At 42.6% G+C, this 15523-nt stretch overlaps 1 protein-coding gene across 5 annotated transcripts in view; it reads left to right on the top strand.

Moving 5' to 3' along the window:
- Positions 1–13455, top strand: part of meis2a (Meis homeobox 2a) — a 78300-nt gene extending 64845 nt beyond the window's left edge. For 2 of the 5 annotated variants that reach the window (XM_040042893.1, XM_040042892.1), the window contains exons 11-13: positions 6055–6113; positions 7796–7906; positions 11584–13455. In XM_040042893.1, coding sequence (XP_039898827.1) covers positions 6055–6113; positions 7796–7906; positions 11584–11885 — 472 coding nt within the window. In that variant the 3' untranslated portion in view covers positions 11886–13455. Of the gene's footprint in view, positions 1–6054; positions 6114–7795; positions 7907–8348; positions 8447–11583 lie in introns of all 5 variants that reach the window. The other 3 variants (XM_040042895.1, XM_040042896.1, XM_040042894.1) reach the window with 3 other exon arrangements.
- The last annotated feature ends 2068 nt before the right edge of the window (positions 13456–15523 follow it).

Below are 15523 nucleotides of genomic sequence, written 5' to 3'. Positions count from 1 at the left end.
CCTAAGAGCTCTGTTGGGGCCAAGAAAAACCCCCGCTGCCGTTGTCAGAGCTTGTTGATGTTGTAGGGAGGAATTTTTTTTTTCGTTTTTGCCCCCACCCCCATAACCCCCACATTTTTTTTTCCCACTTCTGCGCTGGATTTGGTGTTTTGTGCCGTAGGACAGAGTGTGGTGAGGAGACAGAGGAACAAAGTGCTGCTGTGTGGAGCAGCAGCTGCTGCTTGCCGGATCAAAGGGGCAACAAGCGTGGTCTTCCTGGCCCAACGCTGCTCTGGAGGTGTTTGACGGACAGTCAGCAGCTGGTGCCGTACAGCCCGCCCTGTAGGGGTCAGGCTCCTGGACTGCAAGGCCCAGAGGTGACATACCGTCACTGGACAGGGGGAAGAGGGGAGAAGGTGTTAGATGGGAGGGTAAATAGAGGGAGAGATGTCTATGTTTGTTTCTTTTGTTGTGTGTGTTGCTTTGGTGTTTTAGTTTAGAGCGAGACTTTTGGGATTATTGTTCCATATTTCTATCAGATATTTACCCTTTTGTGATGAGTGAGTCAGTTCCCACTTATTCTTCATAATGCATGGATGACGGCTGCCTGGTTTTAAGGCTGAACAATTACTTTCCTAGCGTTGCGCTCCACACTGCAGTATTCCACCTCTTTGGTGCTGACAGAGAATCAGAGTGAGAAAAGAGAGACAGAGAGCAAGCATGCCGCAGTGCTATTGATTTATTTTAATTAGCTCCTCGTTAAATCTTGTCAGTTTGCAACACAAATATATAATTCTTTGTCTGATTTTCCACTGGAGTCTTAATGACTCGTACTCAGCGGGTTTCAGAGAGAAATGACTTCTGCCGCTAGACTGACAGAGCAATGCAAATGTTAGTCATATAGGACTGAGGGGGGGATGCCACAAATGGGCAATGAGTGGAGTAATAAAAAGGGAAAGAAAAACAGGTCAGTGAAAGTCCATGGAGGAGAGGTGAAACAGTCCCCCTTTCAGAGGCAGACAAAAGAGTGTGTGTGGGGGGGTGAGGTGGCATGGGAGGTGGGAATATGGAGGCACAGTGGATGTGAGAAAGAGAGCGAGAGAGAGGGGAAGAGATAGACAGAGGTAAAACTATGTAAACACAGTGGCTGCCCTAAACGCGGGCCCTCACCGACGTTTCTAAAAAAATGATCCTGTCTTGCTCTGCTTCACATCTGCACTAAATCAAACACAGGGGTGAGGTAATGTTCGCCCGGCACATGTCTCTCGACTCCTGTTTTAACTTAAAGAAGCGAAGAAGGTATAGAAAAGGGAAACTCTGTCGCTGATGAGCTTGAGAAAGCTTCCCCATTCCTACCTCCTTGTCACTTATCTCTATCCTAGAGGAGTGAAAAGCTCCTTTGTGATAGTTTATGATAAATCCACAGATACTGTAGGTTCAGTCTGGTGGCAAGCCATGTATAAACTGTTACAGGGGCCTGCCTGGACCATGTGAGCTGATTAAATCACCGTTGTTGACACTACAGTGGATCAGTGTTAGAAGTTCAGTAGCCTTGGACTACCCTGTGTCTGACTGGACCATAATTAGTGTTTGCTTATACTAAACACACTCTCTTCATGGGGTTAATTTGCATGCACTTCCCGGTCAAAGGACATCCAGTTTCCACTCCTGTCTCTCTGCCTTTCTTTTTGGTGGAAGAGCATCAAACTAAAGCCTTCCTCCTTTGATTCTAGTGAGTTGTGACTCAATCGCTGGGGGTTTGGAATCTTTATTTCTGTCTGAAGCGGAAGTATGGAAGCAATGAGCTTTAATAGGAACCAGAGGACAGTCATGTTTGCAAGCAGTGATCATGGATTGAGTTCAGTATGTTCTTGTACAGATTGTGTTGCATCTAATCTTCCTACAAAGCCAGACGAATAGGGGCCCAGGAATCGGAAACTTGCCCCCCTCTCACTTAGTATATGAGCTTCCAAAATGGGCATGTGTAGGTCAGCCATGAAGGCAATAAACTGTCAACGATTTTTGTGACACTGTTTAAATGCTTTGCACACTGTACAGCGCTATGTTTGGAGTAGTCCTGTGCTTATTTTTTTAGATAAGGCACATTCAGTTTTCTGCATTTCATTCTCGTGTCTCACTCTGTCTTGTTTTTTCTTTCTTTCTTTCTTTCATCACAAACTCGTCAAACGAGTGACCCCACTCCTGATTGGCTAGGTTTCCTGTGATCTCCACCGCAATTGGCTAACTAAGCATTGAGACTCTCTGTTTCGCCTCTCTCCGTCTCGTCTCCCTCCCTCTCGCTCTCTGTCTCTTGGCTGTGCTCCAGGGTAGGGTGGTTTGGCATGACAATTTCTCAGCGAAGGAATGCTGACAACAGGAGCGAGTTACCAGGTGTGGCTGCAAGTCAGTTGACTAGAAACAAGGCCTTTCTGACAGACTGAGATGAGGAAGTAAGAAAAAAATTTAAGACAACACTGAGTGAGACAGACTGGTTTGCTGTGATTACACCTGCAAACCTCCAGTAACCTTTGATGCTATTATGCTTGTGATGCAGTTGGCTTGCTGCATTAAAGGGGAGCGTTGTAAAATTGAAGGACTCTACTTAAAAAATAAAGTCTCGTGGTATGCTTTAGGATTATGTAAGTTCACTAGTCCATCTATATCTCTTCTTCTGTGCCTGACCAGATCTTAATCTCAGTCCCCCCACACTCACGTAACTACAGGCTATAGCAAAACACAGCATGCTAGCCTGTCTCCATCATTCATATCTGCCCACTATGTTCAACTCCTAACAGCCGTAGTAAGTTTAGCTTCTTATATCATTAGGAAGATGGATACCAGGTCTTCCTGTGGAGATGCATTATTGTATCTGCACACAAGCTTGTGCTTTTCAAGTGCGTCTTTCACGCCATCTCAGTGAATAAAAGTGCTTCTGTGAGCCAGCTGGCAGTAGTATGTGAAGAATGTGCTGACATGCATTATACACACATATTGACTGACATGTGCATACATATTAACATGCAAGCTCTAAAGTGTACTTAGCACTGTGAGTGCAGTTTTTGAAACGCAGCTTGAAAATGTGTTTAGGGCCTATTGGCTGGACAAAACCAGTTGCTAATATTAAACAGCAGTGGGCCGCAGCCCCCAACAGCCCACTTTTTCCTGGGGTATTGTACACATTCTGAGCTGTATCCCAATGAATGACCTCCACACGACCCCCTAACCTTGCCTTTAATTATTTGTTTGAAGACAGCACGGAGTTCCCATGCTGAGAGGTACTCTGTGTACTATGTGTGCATGTGTGCGTGTCGGTGTTTCTGTGCTCTAACACTGAGCAGAGGCAGGCCATAATAAGCTAGACCACCAGATGTAGATAATAAAACATGGGCTTTGGGTTGGAGGTTTTTTAGCTAGTGTCCCCTGTGAGCCTCCTGTGTTCTGGTTAGCCTATGGACACACTGGCGGTGGTTGTGGTTATGTCCATGGTGTTGATGTGTAGATTTACAGCACACACACATTTTAGCAAGTGGCTTAGGAATTCTAAATCCCTGTGGTCAACCTCTGTATCTCTCTCAGGACTTTGGGTCCTCTGATCCATCCATCTGACTGTCCATCTGAGTTGACTGGCCCTCATCTCTGGAGGATTCCTGGTTGTGTTGTTCTAAGCACACTCCATTAGCAGCTCACGGGTGGAGGGAAAACAGTGTTATCGGGCCCAGCTCTGATAATCTCAATTGACTTTACTCAGACTGATAAAAGGTGCTCTAAGGCCACAAGAGGCACCCCCACTCCCCACCCCACCCCCCAACTCTTTTCGGTGCACATCGTCGCCTGCTGGTTACTGTGGCAACTTGTTTAGTGTGCAAAAATAGTCTTTGTGAATCTTTATCGTGACAGTTAGCCAACAGGGAACACTGACAAGAAGCAGGTCCATTTGGGAAAATATCTGAAAATCCACATTTTTCCATACCCCAAGAGCTGTTTGGATACTAAAAATTAGTAAACACTGGCAGCTAAATGCTTCCCGGCATGCTTACATTTATATATTGTCTGTAAGAAGATGGAAAAACACAAATATAAACAACTATTTTTCCATCTGAAAATGACACTTTGATCCTACTGAGTACTCTCCAGTGCACAGAGTATTTCCTCTGCAGTCACTAGAAACCGTATGGTTGAATTTAGCACCTGGGAAGAACATTCTTAATATTATGTGTTTATGGCTGTGACCCAGAATACGTTAGGTAAGAATGCACATGGTTGTGATTTTGAGCCTGTTGGTGCATCCACAAAGGGAGAAAGCAGGACATATATTTTGGCAAGCCTTACACTCTGTACTTAAAGAGGGGAGTGTGATACGAGGAATGTCTTACTGTTTACTTGCTCAGCTGGTTTCGATGCTGGAACCGTCTTTCTCCCTGAAGCACCTCGGGCATTTCTTGGAGCATAGCTATCGCGCAATGTTTTGTCCCCTTTGTTCAAAAATACTTCAGAGTTAATAAAAGTTCATTTTTATTCCTCCCTTAAATTGCAAATCATGCGTTACAATAGTATAATTTCCAATACAGCTCTCTCCTTCACTCCATTCCACTCCACCTCTCATCTTCCTCTTTCATTCTCCCTTATTCTCATGTGGGTTTGTTTCATCTTTTTTCTCTCAGGGGCCTGCAGTACCCCATGCGTACCTGCACTCTGGATGCCCCCTGGCAAATGAGCACCGCGTCTTTATTTTCCCAACTGTGCATTTTGTACATTTAACCATGTCACTTTGAGCCGGGCAGATTACAGGCGTTTAAGTTCATTGGAGAAGGTAAGGGCAGGTATCAGGGCTTCATGGGGGATTAGGAACCCAAATTGGTTCCAGCTCTCCCTTCCTTCTAATGACCAGTTCTTTAGCCATATTGATGGTGCCTTGGCCCGTATGTTAGGAGAGGGCAGTAAAGCCTTTTTTTTTCTTCCCTCCACTGTGTTTTTTGGAACTAGCAAAAGACTCCATGCTGGACAGCTCCAACGTGATTTGAAACCCCACTTTAATATCAACCACATGGGGGTACCCCTAGAGCTAGGTCCATGCTATGTTTTCAGGTTTATTAAAGTGAATGAGAGAAAGTCAGAATGAAAAGAGGTGGCAACAGAGGTAAAAAGAAAGATATAAAGGTGGAGAACTTCCTTGGCCTTAGTGGGCAGATTGTGTTTGACACAACCCAAGGCATCCCATTCCAAGTTAAAAAGGTTGCCCCTGGCTGGCAGTCACCTCCAGATGACCTCCGGCTCTACACTGGAAAAGCCACAGGAGCAAGACTGGCTGGGGAGGCTTTGTGGAGGTGCACTTACTCGCTGCTGTGGTGGTGATAAAACTTCAGACAGCCTAATTGATGGGCTCACTGACATAACAATACCTTGTGAAAGCACGGCGTGGCCCATGCCTGGTCCTCATTTCTGGACAGCTGGAAGGGGAGCAGAACCCCCTACAATGCAGCCAGAGTTGGGGGTCCCACAGAGGGGGAGGGAAGAGATGGGGGTGCAATGAAAGGAACCATTTATGTCCTGCATTTTGAACTTAAAGTTCATTTTGAAATTCAAGTATCCCCACAAAAAATAACATTTTGGTGCAATAACTGTAGAAGATGCAGTACATTACATAGAGTTGGTGAGCGTTGGGTAGAACTATAGCAGTAGTGACAGAAAAAAGAAAGCGAGACGGAGAGAGGAATGGATGTGCCATGTTGAGGGTTCTTCTGTGCCCAAGTTGCACTTAATACTTGAGGAATGTCTCCCTGGTGCCCATAGCAACCAAACGTAATCAAAAGCTTTATTAAAAGAGGGGGGAATAGATCATAAGGAACATTAAAAGTATCCCTCACTGGGTTCCCAAGTCAGCAGACAATTGCCCTTTTGTTTGTTGCTGTTGTGTCGTGAGCGCCTCTCTCAAGGACTCGGTGGCTAATGTTGCCATTAAGTCATGCAAAACTGTTTTTTCTTTGTGGAGGCTCGTGATGAATCTTTCTGTGTGTGAATGCGGCGTGATTTAACGTTTGCTTTTCTCTTCTCTGTGTTTATTTTTTCCTCTGCCAGGTTTATCAATGCCAGGAGAAGAATAGTACAACCCATGATCGACCAGTCAAATCGAGCAGGTAAAAAAAAAGGAAAAGACAAACAAAAATTTCAAAATGAAAAAACCCAAACAGACAATCCAGCTAATCTACAGTAGAGTACGGCTTCTTTTCCCTGCATGAAGACACCCTTTCCAAATCCTTTACTGGCAAGCACATTATGCCTGGAGCCCGGATTTTTAGAGGGGTACCCTACACCTACTCCCTCCTCTTCCTCTTCCATCGTTCATTCCCTTTTCCATTTTCTCAATGAGATGTGTTCAGCAGTGGTGCAGGCTGTTTGCTGATTGACTCTAATTGGAGATTTCCCAGTCTAAGTGGCAAGAGAGGTATATTAGCAGTCTCTCTGTGAATTACTAATTGGACACAAGAGGAGTGCCAAAAACGCTAGCAGCAATTTATGAGTTATCTCCCTTCTTTTTTAGGCTATTTTGTTTTTCTTTCTTTTTTTCAGTTATGTAGGGGGCTTTCCCCTGAATTTTTCTGCTGCATTTTTATTTCCTTCCCTCAAGAATCACTCTTCTAAATTTTGATCTTAAGTAGTCATTCACTACATTGCAAATATCAAAACCTCTCTGATTTTTTTTAATGGATTCCACCATTATGTCTTGATTTATCCCCCATGCACGAGAGATTTACATTGGTTTAAAAAAAGATGGAACACTTTATATTGGTAAATCATAACACACTGATTTTCCATGTCTAATGTGTTCAGATTTCCAAAAGCACAACCTAGTAGTAGCAAGTATGCCACTATGTGATCCTGCTGAATGTTTCAGTCACCCTAAGCTTCATTGACTTTGGCATTACCAAAAAAGAAAAAAAGAAAGAAGAAGAAAAAAACAGTAATTCTCGTTTTATGAAGATCCCTACACTCAGGGATGGAGATTGTTCAAACCGACACGAGCCATGATTAAAATGAGATGCACTTACAAATGTGGGCGCCTCTTTCTATACTTATTGCTCTTTTGTGTGGAGTATTTGACAGCCTGCATCCAGTGTGTGCCAATCAGCAATCTCTACTAACACAGCATGACTAACATCTCCCTCTAATCTTTGAGAATTACAGATTATCCAAGATAATTCTGTTATAGTCCCAGAATGCAATGGTTTCTGCAGTCTCCAAAATGCATTAGTTCAATAAGCCTAATAATAAACAAAATAAGATCCAGCTGAGCAAAGATTGCTGCTCTGTCTTCTTTATTATTATAACAGCTAATCAGGTAATTCATCCATAATACATATTAAACGATCTGGCAGTTTTGGGATTATCTAAATTTGTATGTTCTTCTTAAGAAAAGAAACATATACATGTGCTATGGATTTAACAAAATATTTGAAAGCTGAGTCTGGATGAATTGCCTGCCATGGCATAAATTCTTCCCATCCTGTCAAACTGCATGCTTTCTTCTCTCGGTTAGAGAACAATGTGTCTCCCTTGAGCGTGGTTTTGAATGACACTGGCTGCGTGTACGCACAAGTGTTTGTGTGTGTGTGTGTGTGTGTGTGTGTGTGCTTGCATGCATAAGGACCCACTGTATGCATGTTTGCATGCCACGCGTCAGTCAGTGCTGTCCACAAACATGAGCACAATGTCTTACAGTATGTTTGGGCTGGAGCTGGGACAATTGCTGATTGTCTGGTGTGTTTTCTCTTCTTCTTCCCCCCTTCCTTTTTCATGTCCACGTTTTGACTACAATCAGGTTTTCTTCTTGATCCTTCAGTGAGCCAAGGAGCAGCGTACAGTCCGGAGGGCCAGCCAATGGGTAGCTTCGTGCTGGACGGTCAGCAACACATGGGGATCCGACCAGCTGGTAAGTCCATCCGCCTCCTTTCCTTCGTCCGTCTTCCCTCCACCATGCCTGCTTTACCACACAAGAGTTACCAAAGAGCTGAATGACACTGACCCCACTGTCTGCAGCATGAAATGTAGTAACCTCAGCATGGAGAAGGTCTCCCAAGTCAGTCGCATAAACCTAACACTAGTGTGCACCTCAACCACGATAACGCTTGTCTTTAAAAGTCCCCCCTGCCTGCCTTGCTTGTGCTTTTTCTAATCTCATAATCACAACAAATGGGTTTAAGGGAACCAACAAGAAATGTAAACTCTTAAACCACTTCGTCACATCTTCCTCTTCCCTCATTTTCCATCTAAAGCTAACCAACCTCATCCCTTCTACTAGTTGGTCGTCTCTGACCTCGCTGTGATTCAAACTCCTGCTGATGCTTTTTCTGGCATTTATTTCTTCTTTCTAGGGCCTATGAGTGGAATGGGGATGAATATGGGCATGGATGGGCAATGGCACTACATGTAACCTCCATCTTGTAACTCAAAAAGCAAAGAAAAGGGGGAAGTAAGTACTGGGCTCTTTTCCTTGTTTTTTTTTTCACACGTTGGGGCTACTGGGTTTTATTTTTATGCTATTTTTTTCCAATTCCCTTTCACTTGACCAGCACAATGTCCTCTCACACTGGGCAGAATTTTACAGCAAGCTTGGGCCCCCTTCCTTCCCAGCAACAACTTAGGTAGCCAGAAAGATGCTTTAAATGTAGAGGATAAATTGAAGACTTGAGAAAAAGGGGTAATCATCCTGGGACAGAGAGGACCCGACTTGTGGCGCCAGACAACATGAACAACAACAGAAAAAGGGGGGGGAAGAAACAACCTGGCATGGCATGCACAAATTTATTTATCACAACAGCGCCATCGCTCTCCCCATCTTGGACAGCCAATGCAAATGTTGGACATTTAGGGAAAAAATAACATCTCCTGGGGAAGGGCCTGACAGGGAGAAATTAAGCAGGCTCCAGTGAAGCGATAAAGAAGGAGAAGTGAAACTGTCCTCCGAGTGACATAAATCTGTCTGGGGAAGGATTGATGCCCAAATTATCTTATATGCAAAGACGGGAACACCGCAGTACATTACGGCCCCTGAGCAAGATATACGGGCCGCGGGTGACATGGCCGATCCTTCACTGGGGGTTTGGTTTGAGCTGTGTAAAGGGAGGAATGAGTGTGTGGGGGGGCTGTGTGTTTTGATTATTTTTTACTGGAGGGAGACGATTTGGGGAGCGGGAGGAGGCAGTGAGTGGCCTGACCTGAGACTCGCAGACAAGAGCAGGGAGACACTGAGATAAATTTATAAGGTAGAAGACACAGGCATGCACACTTTGTCCAAAAGGAGGGGGTCTTTTTCACACATACAGATACGGCCTCTCCGAGACACTGTTTTCCTGTCTGTGTCTCTCTTTCACACACATACACACACAATCCCTCTATAGCTAAATGGCGGCAGTCTGATTAAGCTGGCCATTCTGCCACAGTGCTGACATTTGAAAAATCAAGACATATAACATCCCAAAGGCGGCGGGGCAGATGAAATTTTATTTAACACCTAAACTCCCTTGCCCAATGAGGCACAATATAATAACACTTACCTTGATTAAAAGAACCCTTTATATGTAAATGGAGACTGGATTTTCCAAAGGGTCACAGCGGTAATTCTGCCGACAGAGATCATTTCACCCCTCCAGTCCTTGCATTCTCTCTCTCTTCCTCTGCTTTTCGCTGCCTCTCGCACGTTTTATCTCATCCCCTCCTGTCTTTGCTAATGGCAGGAGGGAAAAAAAAGAGAGAGAGAGAAGGGAAAATCAGGAAGCAATGTTCCCTAAAACAGCCACACAGAGACAACATTTGCTCAGGTTGGCTAATTCTTAATATAGGGCTATATAATTTTGAGACTATTTAATTACGTAACATACTTTATGCTTCATGACCAATTACATTAATAGCTTAATACAGAGCAATATTATCCTCTCTTGATTTGATTACACAGTCACACAATATGGTATATTTGGTACTTAATTATGGCCAGCCATTGAGCAGGACTACTGTGCCATAACAGAAGTGCGCAGCCAGCTAGGGAGGCAGGCATGCAGAGATGGCAAGGGAGAGAGGCCCAGTCTGTCCTCAGTCATTGTCTTCAGATTTTACCACTCTTGTTAATAAAAGAAGGGGTGGGGGGGGGTCTAGGATCTACTTAACGGAATGACTGGAGCTTACAAGACTAGAGATTACCAGCTTACAGTGTCAAAAACATCTGCTGGGCCTTTTAACAGGAGCTGTCCTGGATTATATGGAGGTGAGGGCACCCATCATACCCTACTAACACCCTGAATGATTTATTTATTTTATGACCTGAGTAGTGAGGTTTTAAGAGACCTGTTCTGACAAACACATGCATTTCAAATGAACTGACATGGAAAGGGAGCATTAGAGAATGGCATAGCTTTCAACCAGCGGACTGGCCATTAATCTTGGCTTTTGCTGTCCCTCTCTCCTTTCTGTCCTCCTCCTCTTCCCCTCACCGGGGTCCTCCAGTGTAATTTCTTAATTGCAGTGTTCTAAGGTGGAGGAATGCAGAGAGTGAGCATGCCTAGTGACCTTGCAGCGACCTCTCCCCTCCTATTACAGCTTCTAATCCCCCAGGGGTTCACATTACAAAGCAGGCCAGCCCAGACCCAATCCCAGACCCAGGCCCCCTGGCTCCAGCAGGACCTCCTGCTCACTCGTTTCTCCCCAAGGTCCAGGCCTCTGGACCAGCCTTGTTCCCATACTCCAGTCCCAGGCCCCAGGAACAACACCCCCACATTTGACTTTTTTTTTTCTTGCTGATTACAACAAACAGTAATGCGAAAAGCCAAACAGTGGCACTGCTGAGCCAGCCCCGTGTCCTGGGTCGTGTCACAGTATGAGAGATGCAGCATGCTGAGGTCTCTACACATATGAAGTGGAGTCCACCTTAAGAGATATCAGCATAAGCCACCGCCTTTCCCTTTGCTCTCTCTTTCCCCTTCTTTTTGTCTTTGTTACACTGTCTTGCCGCTGTTTGATGAACAACTGGTACTTTTTTTTTTTGCTTGAAATGCTCTTATTCAGAGGCGGAAACAAGCCTTTAATGTTCTCTATATTGGTGATGCAACTAACCGAGACCTAAATTATTTAACGATGTCTTTAAGAGATTCTAAATCAAATATGTGCACAAAGGCACATCCCCACGAGAGAATGCCTGTTCAGTTAGTCACTAAATTCAGCTGGGGAATTGACTCTTCCACTTGTAAAAGTATTAGCACTTCTCCACATCAATACGCCTGCTTGGTTTTCCTCACATCCTCCAGGACTACAGTGTCTGTGGATGACTGAGGATCATTTTCCGACCTGAGACCTGACCACAACGCTATTGGGCATTGTAAACCACTCACCATCGCCTAAAATAGTCTGCTGCAATAATGTCTCTCTTTACTTGTAGGAGCTAAAAGCGCTGCAGTCACAGGCGCAGTGTCATAAAATCTGTTAAGCTCTTTGTTGGAGACGTTGAGTTTAAATTGAATTAAGGTCTGTTAATGGAGAGGGAGCGTGTCAAAGCTGCGGCGAGAAAACAGTTTTAGTGACTGTGTAAATACGTTCTCGTCTTTCTGCCTTTCTTCTCAGGTCTGTCAGGCATGCCAGGGGAGTACGTACCTCAGAGTGGTCCTATGGGCATGAGCATGACCCCACCCACTTACACCAACCATCATCAGCTGACCGCTCACCCTTCCCAGCTCCGACACGGGCCCCCTTTCCATGCATACCTACCCGATCATCCCCGCGTCCACCACACTCATCACGCCATGCTGATGCACGGAGGACCCTCGTCGCACCCAGGAATGACCATGTCTGCACAGAGACCCCCTTTGCTTTCTCCCGTTGACCCCAGTACTGGAGGACAAGGCCTGGACATCCATGCCCAATAGCATAAGGGAACTTTGCTACGACATCACGACAACAGCAGCTACTACAAGAAACCAATAAGAATAAAAAACAAACAAACAGCAACCAACAATAAATCCTATTTTGAGACTATTTTTAAGAATAAGAAGCAAACCCTTTTGACCAGAATTTGACACGAACGAAACAGAATTCCAGATGAGCTGTGATAATTCTTTTCTTTTTTTTTCTAACTTGTCAATTTTGTTACTTTCATCCAAACGGAGGACCAAGCTGACAAGAACACTTTGTAAAGTCTTGGGCTTTTGGTAAAGATCAACAGAGGATGTTTTGACATACGCGTGCAAAGAACGGACAGACGCACCCGCTCGAAAAAAAGCAAAACACACACACTTTTCTCACACTCACGCACCGTCATAAACACGTTCAGTACACATTCATGTGATGCTCTCAAACGCTTCTATAAGATCACTCTGGAAGATTTAAAAAAGAGAAGAAGAAAAAAAAAAGAAACAACAGAAAGACTCCAAGAGTTATAACTACTGTAGTATAAAAGTATAGATAAATAAGTTAAAACTTGTGCATTTTTTTTTTGTTGATCACATGGTTTCTGTTTCCTGAGCTAGTTTTAGAATTAAAGGTTAACCTTTTCTCTCTCACACTGTGTGTGCTCCTTCCTGGAGGAGAAACTGTCTCGCAGCACAGCACTATTAAAGAAAAAAAAAATAAGAAGATGGAACATCTCAAAAAGGCTTCAAACCACAGAGGGCAATCAGGTCCTGTCCCCCATAAGAACAGGGCATGATGGGAAAAGGCTGCTAAATGACACCGGATCTCTCCAGAAGATTCAGTCTGAACATTTGTCATGCCCCTCTCTCTCTTTTTCTTGTTTTTGGTTCATGAATGAATGTTGCCCTGTAGGTTTTAAAGAAAAAAAAAGTTCGTTGTTTGAATTGCCCAAGCACTGGATTGTGTTGGTTTTATACATTTTTATTTTAATATTATTTTATTTTTTTTGTACCCTGGACTCTCATTGATGAAGAGCATTTTGAAGGAAGCTTAATAGTGGAAAAGCAACATCCTGCAGCGCTTCTTTATCTGTGGATCAACATTCTTGCCATAAGGACAATGCTGACACAAATGTTGATTCTGTGGCACTGGAGAAGCATTTGATGGTTGATGCACCAAAAAACCTGAAACACACACACACACACACATGCATACACACACACAAAAAAAAGAAAAGAAAAGAAAAAAAACTTAAATTATGAACTCAATGCTTTTGGGAGAAAAAAGCTGAGAGAATATTGTAACAAACTTCGTACAGAGTTCAGTCTATTAATTGTTTCATGTTAGATATTCTATGTGTTTACCTCAATTGAAAAAGAATGTTTTTGCTAGTTTCAGATCTGCTGTGGCATTGATATTGTATGTCCATGAATTCCTTCCTTTTTCAGCACGTGTTCCTCACTAGATGATAAGATGCCGTCTCCCTTAAGCTTTGTCAAAAATACATTAAATACTTGTATGAGGACTGTGACGTAATGTTTAAAAGGTGTTCAGTCACAAATGCTGTAATAAATATTTCATTTTTGATTTTTGTTAGATTTTTGTGTGATTAACTGTGTTGCATACAAGTCTTAATTCACGTACCCATTTTAACAGAACACAATTAATTGGTTTATTATTATTATAACTCAGAAACCCTTTTTTTGTATATATATTGTTGCCTGTTGAATTTATTTTTGCAAATGGTCATAAAAATACACCATTTCAAACTTTCTTCCAGCACTCTGTTTGCAATAGCTTGTTTTAACCAGACTGCCCGTTTGAGTGCCCTCTTAAACTGACAATAACAAATTGTGGTTGAAATACATCTTGCCATGGACATTTATTTAGGCACACAAATATGCCCTCCGTGTAATAAATTACTGACAAATGCAAATAAAGTGTGCAAATTGCAGAGCAAATTCAACACCAGCCCATCTCAGACTTAGAAGGCTATTAGCAGTGAAGTGGAGGTGCATTTAAAAGAAAGAAAGAAAAAAAGGCTGACAGTGGCCTGGACTTATTGATAAGCATAAACAAAACGTTTTAAGGGGCATGTATTTTTATTTTATGTATTTATTTATTTTTCTAAAGATATCCAACATGAGGAAAGTGACTATGAATTGAGTGGAAGTGAATTAGTTTAAATATATATTTTAAAAAAACAGCAAAAATAGAAACAATAAAAAAGCCAGGGTTTTCCCTGTACCCTCAAAAAAAGAAAAAAAAAGTCCACATAGATTCACCTTTTAAAGTCTTCCTACTTGTTCTAACAACAGAGCAATGATTTGTTCCCACAATAATTGCCTCTTCGGTCAGAACCATGGCGGCCCTCTGTATGTGCTTTGTGCTCATTTCTGCCGTTTTGCAGCGCCGCCTGTCGGTCTAATCGGGCAATGTCGTCCAGGAGTACAGAGATGGGCTTTGAGGGCTATCTCTTCTCTCTTGTCTCTATCCCTGCGCCGGTGTTCGCCCGCGGCCACCCAAGTCATAGCCTTAAACCAGAAATGACAACATAACTTTGGCTGAAACATTTTCTGTCCTTTACTTTCTTGCACTGGATTCAGGGCTATAAGTATGTTTCAACTCCTTCATTTTTTTCTCTTAATTATCATTGCAAACTATTTTTTAATCTTGTTATTATGTGTGAAGCAACAAATATAGTGTATGGTAAATTATAGGTATTATTATTATTATTATTGAATTTTACTGTTTATTTTGCACACTAACCAAACTGGCTTAGGATTCTCTTTTTAAATTTTTCATTCTTTATTTCTTCTTGTGTTGTCGTTGTTATATAGATTTTTCTTTTTTCTTTTTTTAAGATTTTCGATTTATTTTTTGTGGGTTTAAATATTAACCGAGCCTTTCTTTGCGTTTTATTTTTATTCAGATATTCTAATTTATCGTAAAAAATGATGGGTCTTTTTTTTATACATTATTGTTTAAATTTGTTTGTTTGTGACGCATTTGCAGGCCTAAACAGGTTTTTAACTGTTGACTTTAGTTTTTTTTTATTATGTATTTCCTCCGGTTTTGCACATCGCATATTTCCAATCTCTGCATAGAAAGTCCTTTTTTTTTTTTATTTAATTCCAGCATTGAAAGATTATTATTGTTTATTCATCGTTCATATATTTTGGCCTGCACGACAATCCAAAAGCAATATTTCCTTTTAGGCATTTCCCCCCTCTTTTAATTGGTTTAAACGATTCCCAGGTTGTCGGTGAAAAATTGTTTTAATTGCAGACACCATACCTGAAGAGATAATCGTTATTTAACAATATTTTTTCCAATTCGGAATGCTGGGCCTTAACCAGGCAGTAGAAAAAAATTATTAGTTTTACACCAAAGTCGAGTTTGGTGTATCTTCTTTTGTCGACTATTTAAAACCTAAAAGCCCTTTTTGTTTTTTTAGTGGTCTATTATTCTGTGGATAAAACGGAAGGAAGAAACCCTTCGTTTTGTGCGGAGATTATCAGATGAAAAAGAGAGAAAACGTGAGGATTACTGTGGATGGAGAGGATTTTAATATTAATAGTTTTTTTTCTTTTCTCACCCCCCCCTCCCCCCCTCGTCCCGACCCCTCCTTCCTCCCCCTCGTCCTCCTCCTCCT

Source organism: Simochromis diagramma, unplaced genomic scaffold (genome assembly GCF_900408965.1).
Source record: "Simochromis diagramma unplaced genomic scaffold, fSimDia1.1 OVJJ01000304.1, whole genome shotgun sequence".
Lineage (NCBI taxonomy): Eukaryota > Metazoa > Chordata > Actinopteri > Cichliformes > Cichlidae > Simochromis > Simochromis diagramma.
This window is presented reverse-complemented; position numbering and strand designations above follow the sequence as displayed.